At 34.1% G+C, this 18,599-nt stretch overlaps 2 protein-coding genes and 1 non-coding gene across 5 annotated transcripts; 2 read left to right on the top strand and 1 right to left on the bottom strand.

Annotated features, from left to right (window-relative positions):
• Positions 1 to 8,242: 8,242 nt before the first annotated feature.
• Positions 8,243 to 8,316, top strand: TRNAI-UAU (transfer RNA isoleucine (anticodon UAU)). The gene has a single exon. It is a non-coding gene; the product is annotated as a tRNA-Ile (tRNA).
• A 242-nt stretch (positions 8,317 to 8,558) lies between these two features.
• LOC105139986 (protein IQ-DOMAIN 1-like) lies at positions 8,559 to 12,105 on the top strand. Of its 3 annotated transcripts, none has more exons than XM_011046646.1 (6): positions 8,559 to 8,649; positions 9,287 to 9,378; positions 9,472 to 9,639; positions 10,125 to 10,352; positions 11,349 to 11,462; positions 11,558 to 12,105. In XM_011046646.1, the coding sequence occupies exons 2-6, from the start codon at positions 9,304 to 9,306 to the stop codon at positions 11,882 to 11,884; spliced, it is 912 nt and encodes a 303-aa protein (XP_011044948.1). In that variant the 5' UTR covers positions 8,559 to 8,649; positions 9,287 to 9,303; the 3' UTR covers positions 11,885 to 12,105. The 3 variants fall into 3 exon arrangements, with proteins under 3 accessions (XP_011044948.1, XP_011044946.1, XP_011044949.1); XM_011046644.1 differs by having other exon boundaries at positions 8,562 to 8,649; positions 9,314 to 9,378; XM_011046647.1 differs by having other exon boundaries at positions 8,568 to 8,649; positions 9,284 to 9,378.
• A 2,977-nt stretch (positions 12,106 to 15,082) lies between these two features.
• Positions 15,083 to 18,124, bottom strand: LOC105139988 (transcription factor TCP4-like). Its single transcript, XM_011046649.1, has 2 exons — positions 15,535 to 18,124; positions 15,083 to 15,428 (listed from the first exon to the last, which is right to left on the bottom strand). The coding sequence occupies exon 1, from the start codon at positions 16,795 to 16,797 to the stop codon at positions 15,571 to 15,573; it is 1,227 nt and encodes a 408-aa protein (XP_011044951.1). The 5' UTR covers positions 16,798 to 18,124; the 3' UTR covers positions 15,083 to 15,428; positions 15,535 to 15,570.
• Positions 18,125 to 18,599: the final 475 nt, after the last annotated feature.

Below are 18,599 nucleotides of genomic sequence, written 5' to 3' on the forward strand. Positions count from 1 at the left end.
GGTTTGGATTGCACCGACATCTCTTTTCTAAGTTTGGCCATCTCTTTATCCTTTCAATTTCAGTTCTTAAATTCATCAATCAATCCTTTTATTTATGTGATAGGCCTGCATTTAAAATGAATATTTACCATAAATTAAAGGTATCTTATATTATTAGATATGTTATTATAAAGCATGCTTTAGTTAAGGAGTTATTGATACTTCAAGTGCAAAATGATGATATAAAACCTTGATAAAAATACACTAAGCACTAATCAATCACTTATAAGCTTTTTTTTCCCTCTTTTGTTCTTTCTCATAAAATTATAGCTTAGTTGTTGGTATTTCAACATTAGTCCTTATTTTTTTCATTTCTAATTTTGAGTATTGACTCTTATATGAAAGTTTTATTTGTTTTCAATTTCAATATTTAATCTCAATTTATAAAATATTATATTCTTCAATTTAGTCCCTATTATTTGGATTTCTATTTTTTTTCCTTTTTTAAAAATTTTTTTTTTATTGGTTTTTAATTTTATTTTTAAATTTAAATTGATGATATTATGTTTTTCAATTTGGTCCTCACTATTTTGATTTTTATTTTTTTCTTGGTCATTTTGTAAGAATTATTATTCTTTTTAATTTCATCCTTAAATTAAAATATTGTTTTTTTTTATTTCAATTTTGATCTTCATTCTTTTAAATTTTTTAATCTATTATTATATTAATTTTTATTTTTATTCTTCAATCAAATATAATTTTAAAGAAAGGTGTTTTAAATTTTTTAATCTATTATTAAATTAATTTTTATTTTTATCCTTCAATCAAATATAATTTTAAAGAAAGGTAAATGGTTCTTTATTTGTTTGTTGGTAAGGATGATAATAACTTGGATTGGAGTAAAATTTTACCACACATGCTCTTGATTTGGAATATATATATAAATCTATCATTTCTTCCTCTCTCTTCTTTCAATCTAGTTGAATCAAGTCAAACAAAGGACTTTCTCCATCAGACAAACACCCAGCCCAAGGGTGGAGCAATGAATTTTTTCTGTTCTGGGCTATTAAATAAAAATATAATTTTTTATAAAAATTAATTATTAATTTACATATATAAATTTTTTAAGTTAACAGTAAAGTTTTAATTCAAATACATTACCCAAAATATTAAAAAATAAATTTTAAAGTACATCAAATTGAAGTAAAAATTAAAAATAAACCTACTATTGAAGTTATATCCTTCGATATTTTATGAAATATAATTCATCTATAATCAAATCTGAATTGATATTGTAACAACTCCTCAACCGGGATAAAATAACAATCAACAATGTAATTAAATATTTTTGCTCTCTCAATTCCTCCTTCCCTCACTTGATTCTTTCTTAGATCAGTGTTTTATAGGTTAGACTTTGTAAGTTTACAAGGTTATTTTCTCACTTTTTTTTTAGACTTTTTTTTTTTATGTTTTTCCCTTACTTTTCTCTCTTTCTCTCTTGCCTTTTCTTTTCTTTCTTTTTCTATTCTGCTTATGCCCAGTCAGCAATATATAAAAAAAAGGAAAAACTGATTTGTTTTACTTTTTTAATGGCAAGTAATCATTTTACCCTTAATGAGTTGTTTTGCTTTTATTTGATAATTTTTTTTATTAGCACTTCCAATCTCCGTTCATCCTAAAAATTTAACAAGATTTTATTCAGTATATTTTAAGATTCCTTATAAAATTTCAGTTTAATTTGCTGGTCAAATTGAAAATTACATACAATAACATAAAACTAGTTAAATTATGATTTTTCATTAAATTTTTGAATTTCTGCAAAAATTATGAAATTTCAACCCAAGCTAAAGTATTATATTACAAGGCTCCACTCAAATTTTTAAATAATTTTAATAACTCAATTAAAAATAATAAATTTGTTTATATAAAACTAATAAAAAAATATTTATAAAATCTTAACCTAGGCTAGAGCCCACCCTAGCCATTGGCATTCCTCCGCCCATGACCTAGCCTAACTAGATTTTCTATTAATTTTACCATTTATAGTCTCAATTCCATTTCTATTCTAGAAACATATTTATCAATTATATTATTTATATGCATTGCCAAAAAAACTGAAGGAGCTCAGGAAGAACACTGCAGGTCCAGGGTGCTCTCAAGCAGTGTTTTTTGTGAGAATCTCTCTTTGATCTCATGAGAGGTTGTATTCAAATGGATGGAAAATATTTTTCATCTCCTTTTCTTCATGGGCATATGCCCTTCTCTGCCATATTTCTTTTCATGGACAAAAATGATAGAAGGGAAAAGAGGGAGGGAAAAGTAGAAGCTTGAGTTAGGAAGAGATAATTTGACTTGTATAATTGTTGTGGATGTGGGAGATGATGTAAAGAATGATGAAGGCTGGACATCGTGAATTGAATAGGGATAAATATGTTAAATAATATTTATGTAGTCTTATTTATTAAGGGTAGAATAGTACTTTCATTTTAACCTATATTACTTTATTTGTATTTAAGTTAAGATTAAGCATTCATAATATACAAATTATTTAGAATTCTAGCCTCTTTCTTTGTGTTTGATCTTAATTATTTTAACATGGTATTAGAGCTGGTTTTATGGAACGAGGCTTAATCCCGAACATAGCTTCGCAGATCCAACTTTGCGGTGAGTTGGTTGGGGGTTTGCAGGGGGCAGTGTGCCCCTGCAAGGGTTCGGGGCTGAGTCCCGAAAATTTTTTGGAGTGAGATTTTGTCTTTCGCTTTTGTAAAATTTGATATTTCGTCAGTTTCTGCAATTATTTTTATATTTCATCTTCCTTTTAGCTTTTGTAATTTGGTATTTGCATTCAGTTTTTGCAAATTTGTTTTGTGTTTTAGAGTAATCGTATAATTTTGAGAAGATATTTGTTTAGTTTTTGAATTTCTGTTCGGTTTTTGCAATTTGGTATTTGGTTTTCTGTTACTTTTGCGTTCTAGTTTTCTGTGATTGTTGATTATGGCTACTAAAAGAGATGATTCGCTTCAGTCTGTGAGTGTGAGGTTGGACGGGAATAACTATTTGTATTGGAGCTATGTAATAAGGAATTTTCTTAAAGGTAAGAAGATGTGGGGATATGTTAATGAAACTTATATGATACCTAAGAATATTGAGAAGAGGGATGCTGTTTTGATAGATACATGGGAGGCAAATAATGCAAATATCATTACTTGGATCAACAATTCTATTGAACATTTGATAGGTACACAGTTGATGAAGTATGAGACAACAAAAGAGGTTTGGGATCATCTGTAAAGGTTATTTACGCAATCAAATTTTGCAAAATAGTATCAATTAGAGAATGACATACAAACTCTCCATCAAAAGAATATGAGTATTCAAGAGTTTTATTTTGCTATGACAGATCTTTGGGATTAATTGGCTCTTATAGAATTAGCAGAATTAAAGGCATGTGGTGCTTATATTGAGCATAGAGAGCAACAACGATTGATACAGTTTTTAACAGCATTTCGCAATAAGTTCGAAGGACTTAGAGGTTCAATTCTACATCGTTCTCCACTGTCTTCTGTTGACTCTATTGTGAGTGGGTTATTGGCTAAAGAAATGCATCTTCAATCTTATTCTGAAAAGGAAATTCTTTCTGCTTCAAATCCTTCTGTACTAGCAGTATCTTCTAAGTCATTCTCTAATAATCAAAACAAGCTTTACACAAGGGTTGACTTCAATGAGTTCAGTTTTTATAAGCAGAAAGGTCATTGGAAGGCTCAGTATCCTAAGTTGAAACAACAAAATCAAGCTTGGAAGTCTGGCAGTCAGTCACAAACTATTACTCATAAACCACCTCAGGGTTATAAACCATCACACTATAATACTATAGCAGTAGCTTTCCTAGGCTCTATTACCGATTCTAATACTTTGACTGAGAAATTTCAGAAGTTCCTTTCCTTGCAGCCACAAGCAATGTTCGCTTCTTATTTCATAGGTCAGTTGCCTCATAGTTCCTAAGATATGTCACACTTTGAATAAGTCTTGGATTCTAGTGCTTTCCATCATATGTCTCTAGATTCCTCATCTTTTACCTCTGTGTTCCCTTTATCCTTCATTCTTGTTATAACTGTTGATGGCACTCTTATACCCTTAGCAGGTGTTGGTTCTGTTGTCACACCTCACTTGTCTCTCCCTAATGTTTATCTTATTCCAAAACTCAAAACTGAATCTTGCGTCTGTTGGTCAAATATGTGATTCTGGTGATTATTTAGTCATGTTTTTTGGTTTTTTTTTTGTGTATAGGATCTGCAGTCTCAGAAGCTGACTGGGATAGGTCGTATGGAGAATGGACTATATATTTTGGATGAGTTAAAAGTGTCAGTTGCTACTGTTGCTGCTGCTACTACTATTGTTAATTTGTCTTCTTTTCATTTGAATCTTTCATCTTCTAGTTTTTATTTATGGCATTCCCATCTAGGTCATGTTTTGTCTTCTCGTTTGAGATTTTTGGTATCCATAAGAGCTTTAGAAAATTTAAAAACTTATGACATTTCTAATTGTAGTGGATGTAAACTGGCAAAATTTTCTGCTTTACCTTTTAATTGAAGTATTTTTGTTTCTTCTTCACTATTTGATTTGATTCATTCTGAAGTATGGGGACCTTTTCCTGTTGCCATAAAAGGAGGGTCTCGATATTATGTCTCTTTTATTAATGATCATGCTCGTTATTATTAGGTTTATTTAATGAAACATCGTTATGAATTCTTTGAGATATATGCAGCTTTTCGAGCTCTTATCAAAACTCAACATTCTGCTGTGATCAAATGCTTTAGGTGTGATTTGGGTGGGGAATACACGTCCAATAAATTTTGCCAATAGCTTGCCTTAGATGGAACCATCCACCAAACTTTATGTACAGATACTCCTAAGCAAAATGGTGTTGCTGAAAGAAAACATAGGCATATTGTCGAAATTACCTGTTCTCTTTTGTTATCTGCTTTTGTTCCTAGTGAGTTTTGAGAAGAAGCTGTTCTTACTGCTGTAAGTTTGATTAAAACAATTCCATCTTTTTATAGTTTGGGTCTATCTCCTTTTGAAAGTTATATGGGTATGTCCCCGATTATTCCTCATTTAGAGTCTTTAGTTGTACTTGTTTCATTCTTCGTCCTCATGTAAAACGTAGTAAGTTATCCTTTTGATTCGCTATTTGTGTCTTTTTGGGTTATGGTGAAGGTAAAAAGAGGTATCGTTGTTTTGATCCAATAACTCAGAAACTTTATGTGTCTCATTATCTTGTCTTTCTTGAGCATATATCTTTCTTTTCTATTCCATCCACTACTCATAACCTGACTAAATCTGATATTATTTGTATAGATCCCTTTTCTAAGGATTTTGATAATGATACGTCTCCCCATGTTCGATCAATTTATACTCATAACTCTACAAGTATTGGTACTTTACTTTTTGGCACACTTGAAGCTCCATTCTCATCTACAACCCCTCAAGTTTCATTTGAGATTATGGATCCACCTTCATGTCAGTCCATCCGCATTGTAAGTCCACAAAACTACTAGATTTTGCTTATTCTTGTTATTCTTCATCATTTACTTACTTTTTAGCTTATATTCATTGTCTCTTTGAGCCCTCTTCCTATAAAGAGGCAATTCTTGATCCACTTTGGCAACAAGCTATGGATGAGAAATTTTCTACTTTGTATAAGACAGATACTTGGGATCTGGTTCCTCTACCTCCTAGTAAGAATGTTATTGGTTGTCGTTGGGTGTATAAGATCAAGACTAATTTTGATGGGTCTATTGAGCGATACAAAGCTAGGCTAGTTGTAAAAGGATATTCTCAATAGTATGGTATGGATTATGAGGAGACAATTTCCCCGGTTGCAAAAATGACTACTATTCATACTCTTATTGTTGTAGCTTTGATTCGTCAGTGGCATATTTCTCAGCTTGATGTTAAAAATGCCTTTTTAAATGGAGATCTTTAAGAAGAAGTTTATATGGCACCCCCTCCTAGTATTTCACATGACTCTGGATATGTTTGTAAGCTTAAAAAAGCATTATATAATCTCAAACAAACACCCTATGCTTAGTTTGAGAAATTCTTTATTGTGATCTCATCTCTTGGCTTTGTTTCTAGCAGTCATGATTATGCTCTTTTTATTAAATGCACTAATACAGGTCGTATCACTTTGTCTTTATATGTTGATGATATGATTATTACTGGTGATGACATTGATGGTATTTCAGTTTTGAAGATATAGTTAGCTAGACGATTTGAAATGAAGGATTTGGGTTATCTTCGATATTTTCTAGGTATTGAGGTAGCATACTCACCTAGAGGTTACCTTCTTTCTCAGTCAAAATATGTTACAGATATTCTTGAGTGGACTAGACTTACTGATAACAAGACTGTTGATACTCTCATTGAGGTTAATGCAAGATACTCTTCTTCTGATGGTTTACCTTTGATAGATCCTACTTTATACCACAATATTGTTGGGAGTTTGGTATATCTCACCATTATTCGTTTAGATATTACATATGTTATTCATATTATTAGTCAGTTTGTTGCTTCTCCTACTACAGTTCACTGGGCAGTTATTCTTCGTATTTTGCGATATCTTCAAGGTACAACTTTTTAGAGTCTTTTACTTTCATCCACCTCTTTCTTGGAGTTACATGCATACTCTGATGCTGATTATGGTAGTGATTCCACATATCACAAGTTTGTTACTGGGTTTTGTATCTTTTTAGGTGATTATCTTATTTCTTGAAAAAGCAAGAAACAATCTATTGTTTGTCAATTATTCACCGAAGCAGAATATCATGTCATGACATCTACTACTAAAGAGATTGTTTAGTTACGTTGGTTACTTGCTGATATGAGAGTTTCCTTTTCTCATCCTACTCCTATGTATTGTGACAACCAGAGTTCTATTTAGATTGCTCACAACTCGATTTTTCATGAGCGAACTAAGCACATTGAGATCGATTGTTATCTTACTCATTATCATCTCAAGCATGACACCATTGCTTTGCCTTTTGTTCCTTTTTCCTTGCAGATTGCAGATTTCTTTACCAAGACGCATTCCATCTCTCGTTTTCGTTTTCTGGTTGGCAACCTCTCGATGCTTGTAGTTGCCGCATCGTGAGTTTGAGGGGAGATATTAAATAATATTTATGTAGTCTTATTTATTAAGGTTAGAATAGTACTTTCAGTTTAACCTATATATACTTTATTCGTATTTAGGTTAATACTAAACATTCATAATATATAAATTATTCAGAATTATAGCCTCTTTTTTTGTGTTCGATCTTAATTATTTTAACAAGATATATAATTTTGTGAGTTTTTCTTTATTTTTTTTATAATTTTAGGTGTCTGAATTAGTTTACATGCACTACAACTAATTTTTGAATTCACTGAATACTTATAAACTTAATGAATAGATAAAACACCAGGAAGATGATAAACATATACAAAACAAAATTGTACCCAAGTATAAAGAAAGAAAATAAATCCCTCCACCACGAGACCATGACTTCATATGCATGTGATTTTTTCTTTATTGTTTTTATTAAATGTTGCTATTTTGATGGTTATGTGTCGGGACATCACCTATTGTTCTCCCGCTACAGGCAAAATTCCAGGTCGGCAAATTTATTCTTAATAAACAGCTCATATTTTTTTTCCTTTATTGAAAAAGTATAAAATACATAAAAATGTTATATTAAAAAATAGATATATTTTTAAAATAAATTTTATATTTAAAAAAACATAAAAATATATCTCACATGTTCTTAATCTTTTCTTACGAGAAAATAACCAAATGTTAGCTATTGTACTTTTGATTATTTATTAGTACAATTATTATGGTGGGAAGGAAATTGGTAGGAAATATGTAGTTTATTTTTGTATTTTAAAAGTATTTTTTTTAAATTAATTTTTATATTTTAAATTAATATTTTTTTTATGTTTTTAGATGATTTTAATATGCTAATGATAAAAATAATTTTTTTAAAAATAAAAAATATTATAAACAATATTATTTTAATATAATATTAATGTAATGCTGGGTTTATTAGAAATAATTTTTAATTATTAATATTTTTTTTAAGAAAAAGCACATTTATTCTTATCCCAAGTGGGAAATGAAAAGGGTTTTGAAGTATTTGTCACTACCTTTCCTCTTCCATCTTCTAACAAGATATTCACTAGTAATTGCTAGGTATTAATGTGCACTCTCCAGGTGCACGAACAAGGTCCCGTAGCTCAGTTGGTTAGAGCGTTGGTTTTATGAGCCGAAGGTCGCGGGTTCGAGCCCCGCCGGGACCAGATCTGTCTTGTTTTATGAACGAGGGAGTCCCTTCTATTAAATCTTTAGTCTGGTGATGAATGGTGAGGTCCCGATAGGTTAGGTGCTCCGTGGGCCGCAGTCGGGGTTTTTTTAAATGTATTTGACTGTTGGCCTTCCAAAGGATGAAACAGCAGTTTCAGTTTTGTTGAGTAGTCAGTTAAACATTCTCTCTCACCCATTTCTTGGACTGCACTTAAACTTCTTCTTCTTATTCCTCCCACTCCATCTTCTCAAACCACAAGCCAAAACAACAAGCCTGCGTTGCTCCTCTTTCTGAACCACGAACAAAAGCATGGGCTGTTTCTTCTCTGGTATGTTTAGTCCGTTCCTATTGTCCTTAATCTTTTGCTCTGTACGTTATTGATTGTGCTAGGTGTTTCTGTATATAATGGTTAGAATATGGAGTGTTGCTGATTATACTGATGTGCGTTGTCCTAGCTAGTTGTATGAAGCAGATTTTGCTGTCATGTATTTGTAAATTATATATTTATTATACTGTTCCAAATGTTTGATTTGCTCTAATGTAGTGGCTTGAATTTTTAATCAATATTGAAGCTTAGTAAAATATTATCTTCTATGTTTAATGGTGATCGATTCAGCAATTTTGCTTGAGCAAAATTGAAAGAAATCCTTGCATCATGACAAGTGATCTGTTCTCGTTTTGATCAAGCATGGAGCTAAACATGTTTTGGCTTTGGTCTTTATCACCATGCACCCACTTCAGAATGGAAGAATCTTTACCCTATAAGCTCATAATTAATGTCACAAGTGGTCTCAGCTGGATTTGAAAGCAGCTATGAACTTAACGGAGACTGAACTTGGCTAAGCCTTTAGGTTTCTTACTCAAGGGAAGTTGCTTCTTTGATTATCCTGTTATAAATGCAATATAATCTAATCAGTGTGGAAATTTTTTGGCATGTTTATGTTGGTTTCTACACTATATAGCAGCAAGCTGATCTACACCAATGGGTTCAGGATACTGGTTAAAGTCGATTATAAGCCTGAGAAAAGCGAAGAGAGATGGATCGAAGAAAGTAAAGGTAAATAATACTCAGGATTCTGCTGATTCCTTTGGGTACAACCAGGGTTATTGTTTCTTTTTTCTAATATGTTCCTTCATCTCTGTGAGGCAGGTACATTCAGCTATTGAAAAAGCAAAGGAGTCAAAGGAGAGTCCACCCACAAATGGAGAATCGAGTAGTTTCGCCCATGCTGATTTGCAGAGCAGTCATGCTGTTCCTGGATTGTCTGCTGAATATATAGCTGCCGTCAGGATTCAACAGGCTTTTCGGGCATACAAGGTACATTTCAACAGTGTGATTATAGAATGACCATTCATTTCTTCCCCGATGAACCAACCCTTCTGTCAGGAAAAGAAGAAAATCTAGATAGGTGTGATTAAGAGCTTGGCAGAGACCACCGATTTCGTTTCTGCTATCATGGCACACGTGCATATATTTGGTGTATGCATATGTGCCAAGATTTAAGCTCCTAGGGCCGCCGGCATTGATTTTCTTGCCATGTTCAGTGACCCACAACAATTTTTTGAAATCAAACGAGTGAATATTTATTGGTATCAACTAAATAGCCTTCTTATTTCACTGAGTTTCCAGATCGTTAGCATTTGTACGATCACAACAAGAAGAAATCTTTTGTAAGCATTGTTGGAATTTTTAAGAAATTTACCTCTGACATTTGCTTGCTCTCGTGGGCTTATAGCCATTCCAACTGTTGTAGAATTTGTATGATCAGTAAAGTAACAATGGTTTTCTTTTCCCATTTTCAGGCAAGAAAGGCAGTGCATCGTCTTAAGGGAGCTGTGAGATTTAATGTACTAATCCATGGTCAAGATACTCAAAAGCAAGCATCAAGCACGTTGAGCCATATACATTCATGGAGCAATATACAGACCCAGATAAGAGCTCGCCGACACCATCTGGTTGCAGAAGGCCGTATTAAGCAAAAGAAATTGGAAAACCAGTTGAAACTTGACGCCAAACTTCAAGAGTTAGAGGCACTACTTTCTAATACCCATTTGGATTATAGATTTCGAACTTAATTAATCAAACAGTATCATGTTGCCAAAAAATTAAAACTTGGACCATATTTTTTAATTATTTGAAAAACAGTGAAAATTTTGAAATGAAAAGCTTTTAAAAACCTCTAAAATGTATTTTACAAATTTGAGAAACTAAAAAAATAGTTTTTTATTCTTGGGGAAATATTATTTATATTTAAACAGGAAGCACCGGTTTTTCTTTAAACGGTCTCATGAAATTTTTAAAATTTTTCCTTTGCATTGAAGCAAGTGTATTTTCTTTTCTTTCTAGCATGTTCCAAATTAACATACAGCAAAATTCCGAAATATGACCTCATTTTTCGTGGTTTGAGTCTTTTATGTGCCAGAGAACATACAATTGTTTACTGTTTAAAAAGTTTAATGTGAAAATACAGAAAAATTAGTGTTTTGTTCGAAAAATGCAAGCTGTCGTCTTCTTGTTTATGTGGGATTCTTATGACTGTTTCTACTTGTGCTACAAGAGAATTATGAGTCTATGAAAAACCAATGAATCTGCCATAGAAAGGAGGAGTTGATGAGTAATCAATGAGCTTGGCCCTACGTACTGTGCGGACTGGTGGTTGTTGGTCTTTTCTTTTTCCTTTGAGATGGAGCTGTTTGGCTATAAATGAAACTCGGCCAACAGGGAAATGTCTTGTAGTTTAGTTTAGTGCCAGAACTCAATCATGCATTAGTCTGACATTATCATGCTTGAGTAGCTACAAGCACAGCTGCTTCTTCTTCTTTTTGTATGAACACAAGCTCAGCCATTTTAAACCTAATTATTCTATGCAGACAAATGATGACGTGACTGTCATAGCATGGTTGAAATTGAATGCATCCAAAGTAGTTAGCTCCCAAGAGAAAGGCAGTTGCCTAGTAATTATTGCATGAAGCAACCGCCAAGATTTCATGATCTACAATCCACATTTTCTAACTCAGTTTTGATAGGTGGAGTGGTGCGGTGGCTCCGATACCATGGAGGAGATTCTTTCCAGGATCCAACAAAGAGAAGAAGCAGCAGTAAAGCGTGAACGAGCCATGGCATATGCCTTCTCTCACCAGGTCCATCAACTGTTAAAACTATAAACACATCAATTTATTATAGTTTCTGGTTCAGTTGACAGTAAATAAATGTTGTGAGTTAATATGATTTTCAGTGGAGAGCCAATCCTACACAATATCTAGGCCAGGCATATTACATTCTTGGCAAAGAAAACTGGGGTTGGAGCTGGAAGGAGCGCTGGGTTGCTGCGCGGCCATGGGAAGTTCGAGTTCATGCTGAGCCTAGTAACCTCAAGAAAGTTCATTCCAGACAAGGGAGCAAAACGGAGATTAAAATACCAGTACTGCCAACGAAACCTGCTCTGTCAAACGGGAAGGTGAATGCTAAAGCCAAAAGGTTGTCCAGCCCAGCCATGGATTATCAAGCAACCCAGGATGCCAGTTCTACTGCCGGCTCATCTCATTTGTTGATTCAAAGTTGAGTTAATTAAGTATAATTTAGCAAATCATTTACTTGCAAGCTTGTACACGCTCCTTGATCCTGTGTTTTTGTTTTGTTTATTGTGGGGTTGGTGTGAGATTTGCGTGCAGTGTGTGAAAAGATGGTAACAGACAGAAAAATGTTTTCATGTTTATTGTGAGATTTGGTTTAGTGTCCGGGTCAAATCATTTTTTTTATATATAAAAAAGTATTTAAATGTTGCAAATGTGTTCTGTAATAATAATAAAAAAAATTAATAATGAATTTAAAATACAATGCATATTGAATGATTTTTTAAAAAGGAATATTGATACTTGGATAATATTTGCTTTTAAAAATTATTTTTCAATTTAATATTAAAAAATAAAATTAAAAAATAATATTAAATTAAAAAAATAAAAAAACTATTTAAAAAACTTAGATTAACATATTAAACTTGCAATTTAGATCACAAGATAAAAATAATTTCATAAAAAAATAATACAAATACTCACTTCCAATATATCTATCTAGTTACTTAACTTGTGCTATACCACATGTTGTATTTTTTTTCAATAAATTTGTTTGGATATAAACACTTTATCAATGTGTTTTTTAACATAAAAAAAATTATCAATGTATTAAATACACTAAATAATCATGTGTGTAAATAAATAATTAAAAATAATTAAAAATAAAACTAAAAAAATCAAAAGACACATGTAGATCAAGATATTTGATAATACAATAAAAGATATTTACTTATTTGTGTTTACAAAATTTATTTTTTTATTAAATCAAATAATAATAGATATATATGCACATGAAATTGATTGAATAAAACAAGAAGAAAAAAACTATTATGCAAAGCTGCATACATTAAAAATATTATCTAAAAATAAATTTAATTTAAATAAAACATAAAAAAATATTTATAGATGAATCAAAATAATATTTTCAAAAATTATACACATAAAATAACTAAGAAAAAGCCACTATTAAAAAAAATTAAATAAGCAAAATAAAAATTCACAGAGAATGAAAATTAATCAAAATAAAAAATTATCTTAAAAAAAACATATTAATAAAAGCATCAATAAAAAAGACAATGATAATCTAGATGTTGCTAGCATGTTTCAAAGAAATAAGAAAAATAAACAACTCAGGTTATACCTTATTTTTTAAAAAAAAACTAATATCGATTAATAAAATTGAAAAGAAAATAAGTAAAAAAAAATATTAACCTATAAGCACGATAAAAAAAAAATACAAAACTCAATTTTAAAAAAACCAAATATTAATTTTCACCCTCCAAAAAATACAAAACTCAATTCTAAAAAAACCAAATATTAATTTTCACCCTCAACAAATCAAATATTAAATAATTAAACTAGAAAAAAAAATTATCTACACAGAAAATCTAAAACAAAAAATTACAATTAAAAGACAAGGGTGAAAATGTAAACAAAAAATAAATTAGAGGACAATTTATTTTATTAGAGGGTTACATCGAGAAAAAAAGACTTTAACAAAATAAAAATAAAATAAAAACTGAGAATTAAATTAAAAAAAAAAAACAGATCATAAATTATGATTATGATTGAAAGTCAATAAACCAAAATTTAAAAGAGATAAAATTTATTATGGGTTGTTCTATTTTTTAAAATGATAAAAGGATATATCTGTCATTTTTGGCAAAACAGAACAAAATTCACAACCTCAATCAAAGCTAAGGCATGGAGCTCCAAACCACACGGAAACTTAGGATGAACGAATTTTAACCGTGTAATTCATTAATGTTTTTACACTTATTCATTGTTAGTTGTATTGCTAGGCAAGAACAACTACATCCCAACAAGATCTTCCATACCTAGCCCCATTAAAATCTGTATGTTTTTTCTCTGGTAAATCTTAATTTACTAATGCACTATTCAGCACATCATCCCATGCGTGCAGTTATCCCCGCCAGCCACCCTATTTTATTAGCTTTCAATGAGGGTGGCAAAAGGAATATGATGTGCAGTTAAACTTAGAGTTGTATTTGCAGAGGTAGTTATCAATCCTGGTATAAACAAGACTACATAGCAGAATGTCACCATCTCCACCGAATCCAAGTGATTCATTTTTGTATTTTTTTAGCTTTTTCCCAGGGCAAAAAATATCCAGCTAGGCTGAGGGGGCTGAGATTTTACAGGGTTGGGGAACAAAGACATGGCAAAGTATCAAAATTTTAGTGGTATCCATCTGTGTATTCTTTTCCATAATTGAATTTTGTAGTGTTCATTCCATTCTACTTTCATGGACATGGTTCCTCCAGCAGTGTAATCCACTTAGCCCCGCTTGTTCTACCTTTTGAATTTATCTAAGCTTAGCACTCATCGATAACGTCAAGAATGACAGAACATGACCTTTGGATTCCTCACAACCTGATCTAAATGCAAATGTAAAATCCAGGAGAGCTTGTACTTCAAATCCCACATACACAATCCAGGTGCACATAGGCCTCAAAACACACTTGGATCTCTTTCACACTAGCTAGATGAAAGAATTCAGATTCTACCAGTTTTGGTAACTGTAGTTTTGTTGGTAAATATTTTCTACTTTGGAGAAAGTAGGTATCCATCCTTGTTTTGCTTGCCCTTATATAGGGAGCTCTTAGTTACTTTAACACACAAGCCTAGTCACATCACACTAAAGAAGCTAAAAAAACAGAAAGAAGACATTACGGAGTAACGGAGACTATAAAACACAATTCTCCACTCAGAAGGTCAAAAAGTCTCCATTTCTTTTCCAGTTTCCTCTTCTATTCCATTGCAAAAAAGCTTCAATTATTGATGGAAAATTGACTCCCCGAAAATCCGAGCAACGAAAGAGATGTTAAAGAGGGTTTATTCTTTCAATTCTTTTGGCAGTTGTAAGGAAGATGTTGAGGCATCAAAAGGCAGAAAAGCAACAAACAGAAACAATCACGAAGAGACTCTCTCTTCCATCTACATGAATTAAACAGAGGAAAGGGCCCTTACTGTGTTTCTCACATTTTATGATAGCGAAGAAAATAACAAGCAGCTCAAATGAACAAAGATGTAGGAATGAGCAAGGGGAAATGCTACTACAGAAAGTCTTTATTTGCTGATCTGGGTTTGCACTGAAAATCATTTTAAGGATACCAGATTACCATACATGCATATCAGGTCTGCTCTAACTGGGGAAAACACGAACATTTCATCAAATCAAACTAGCTCTGCTTCTATCAGAAATGGAATCAAAACACAAAAAAGAATCCATGACATGCAAAAACTTTAGCAACATAAACAGTCAATCCAACAAAAGCTGGAAGCAAATTAATTTGAGCTATCAAAGCACTCTCAAACATGGAAACGAAAACAACAGCTAGAACATAATACCAAATAAACACCTAAAACCTGAAATATCTACCCGTATCTCTCTCTTTTCGCACGGTATTTGCGATTGATTCATCTCCAAGTGGCCAAAATCCCATCCTCCAAGCCTATCTTGAAAACATCTTCTTAGCCCCATTTTAGTCTCTCTTAAACAGTGCACAAGTCCTGCAAGAACAAGATATCATGAGGAAAAGATGAATTTGAGAAAGGCGAAAGTAAAAAAAGGGATTATAGATGGGTAGAATTTGAGAAATGGGCTTGAAGGTAGCACCTGGAAAAGGTGAGATTTTGGGTTTTTTTAGCTCAATCAACTGCGAGAATCAGAGGAAGCAGAGGACGGCTTGCTGTGAATGCCGTCGCGCTCCTCTTCTTCGCCTTGAATTCGTGCTGGAACTCGAAACCCAGAGAACCCACCATCTGAGGCAGTGAATCCAATGCCTGATATTGCAGTTTGCTGCTGCTGCTGCTGAAGATGATGATCAGGAGTGATTGCCGGGTCTATCCAAGCACGAAACGAAGGCGTGTTACTGGACTGAAGGGTTCCCCTCTGTGAAAAAAACTGGTTTTGGCCGAAGAACGGCTGTACAAGTGGCGATGGCGGCATCGTCTGTGGTGGTGGTGGTGCATTGAAGATGAATCCTGCACTTCCTCCACCGCCACTACCAGCATCTGCTGCATTCCAAGCCACTAAATTTCTTTGGAACCGGGTAATTTCTTGTGGGTGCTGCTGCTCAGACCACCCACCAGAAGAGCAATCAAAGCCAAGATGATGGGCAGTGGTTCCAGAGAACGACACTTGATGTTCACTTTGAGCTTGATGACCGTGATGGTGTGCTTGGTGTTGCCAAAGAATTGGTCCTTGAAATGATAGGAGCGAAAGCCTCAGATCTTGGCTCTGGCTGCTGGTTCTTGACATCAAATCTGGTGGATAGTTCTGAAACTGTATAGTAGGAGACGATGTCTCCGTAGATGCACCTATTGGAAAGAAAGTTTTGATTGTGTCAGCGATGACATCTGAGTCTAAAGATGGTGGCAGAAAACCCGAACTACTGTTGGGGTTTTCTGCCATTTGTTGTTGCGTATTTTGAACTTCAGCAATTGCTGCTGTTTTTGAAGTAGCAACATTTTCTACGAAAAGCCCATACTCGTTCTCATCGCTTGTGTTTTGTTGTTTGGTGCTTCTAGTAGCAGTTTTACTAGTTTTGGGGGTGAAGCCCGCTGTGGTTGGATCCCATGCCGGTAGTTCTGCGAGCTCGTCTATGGAGGCCTTGGCTTTCTTGATGAGCCAGTCGACAGCTTTGCTGGGACGATCGTAGCCGAGGCGGTCCTGCACATCGTAGAACTGGATAGCAGTGTGGGCTGAGAGCCGGACGCGGCGGTCTCTTGGGCCTTTGGCTGTACAGACCTTGCTGTGGCGGTCTTTTCTTCCTGTAGGCCGAACAATGAGGCCTCCTTGGACCTCCACGATCTGTCCCACTGTGTTGCTTATCCCCAATCTAGACGATGTTGCTGCTTGGTGGTGGCTCGCTCCCATTTTTCTTGCATATTCGACGCTTCGCTCCTGGAAGGTTAAAGAGGACGAAGATGGAAAATAAGATCTTTTCTTGGATGGTTGTAGAGGAGGTTGCTGCTGCTGTGTATCTACTCCCTGATACGAATGTTGGTTTTGGTCTTGCTGGGGCTGTGCGTTTTGGAGATTTGGTGGTGAACAAGAAAGGGCAGCACTTGATGATGATAGTAGTGCTCTTTGGGTGATTGGCGATCCTTTTCTCCTCCTCCACCTCCTCCTCCTATATGTCTTGAATTTGGGACTACGTTTTGAGGCTCCGGACCCAGGCCCTTGTGCCTTTTCTGTTTCAGCTTTTAATGGAGAATACTTTTCTTTAATGGGTGGGGCTTGTCTCTTTACTGCTCTCTAATTTGCTGCTTCCTAATCCCTTTTTGTAGGTTGTGCAACAGCTGCCACCACTCTGATACCTGATATTGCTGCTTCAGCTGCCCCTCCCAAAAGGTTCTGCCATTCAATATTTCCACTTCCATCGAACCCAACATCACCTAAAACTGAAAACCAAGCCTGAAAGCCTATGTGAAGCCTAACCCATCGCTTTCCTCTTCTCTCTATCTGCACGTGGATAATAGCTTTTGATAAATGTTGTACTATGCACTAACTAAAAGGGTAATATGGATAATACCCGCCAGAGGAAGAAAACCCAGAACAAGCTATACACACCCAGATTTTCCAGAGGGGTCTTCTTGGGAAATATCCTGCAGTTCTTTCATTACTTTGTACCGATAGACAGAGAGAGAGATAGAATGGAAGATAGAACAGTACAATTAATATTGGGGCTGAATTCTTTTTTCCCTTCTTGACCTCCGAGAAGAGTCGTCCTTGATGATGACACTGGTAAGTCTGGCAGAGTTTGGTCATAAATGAGATTAAAGATCCCTGTGACCTCATCACTGATTCTGCTACTGTTCTTTGTACTGATACACAAAGCGCCCAAAACACCAACCCAGAGGTAAGCATATAGTCAAGGCTCCAGCCTTCAACTTGACTCTCCTCTCTCCTCCCTCCTTCCCCTCCCTCCCTCTCTAACCTCTTCTCAAGTCTTTGTATGTCTGTTTCTCTCTCATTCGGTTATTTTAACTTGTTTATAAGTTAGAACCGTCGGCTGGAGTTCAAAAGTGGTGAGACTCTCTCTGATGCTTCGGGAGATTAGCCAACAAATCATCACACCTTTCGAAAGTGACTTCCACTTTTTTCAATGTTCTGTCTCTCACGCTTCGCTCAAACTAAAACACCATCTTTCCCTCACTACACCCATCTTCCAGCCTCATCCTTTCGTCGCTGGATTTCTTTACAAAGCATCTTAATCCTTAAGAGCTTGTCTTTTTATTTTTCCCTTGAACCATCATATGCTTCCCTCATATTTATCATTTTCTAACATTGTTTGAAAGTGAATTATTTATTTAACCATATTATCTTTTCCCAAGATGGGATTTCCTCATCCATTGGTATTAAAACTAGATTTGTTGTAAGCACTTCGCTACAAAATTGGAAATGAGTTATCAAATGGTTTGGTTTACGACGGGAGGGCATAGCCATAGTTTTTTCATTCATGAGACCGGTAAGCAAAGATGCGATGCATTGACTATAGGTTTGACTTGGCGATGTAAATTTCCAAGCAGTAAGTATTCGCAAAGAAAGTTAGCACCCATTTTTCCCAAGTTCAGATGAAAATAGAAAACAGGAAAAGCATGGTGATGAGGTACTTTTTTTATCCCCTGGGTTTGAAGGGTGGATTTGGATACAGAATAAAATCACTAATAATCTAT

The sequence above is a fragment of the Populus euphratica genome, unplaced genomic scaffold (genome assembly GCF_000495115.2).
Source record: "Populus euphratica unplaced genomic scaffold, PopEup_1.0 scaffold113.1, whole genome shotgun sequence".
Lineage (NCBI taxonomy): Eukaryota > Viridiplantae > Streptophyta > Magnoliopsida > Malpighiales > Salicaceae > Populus > Populus euphratica.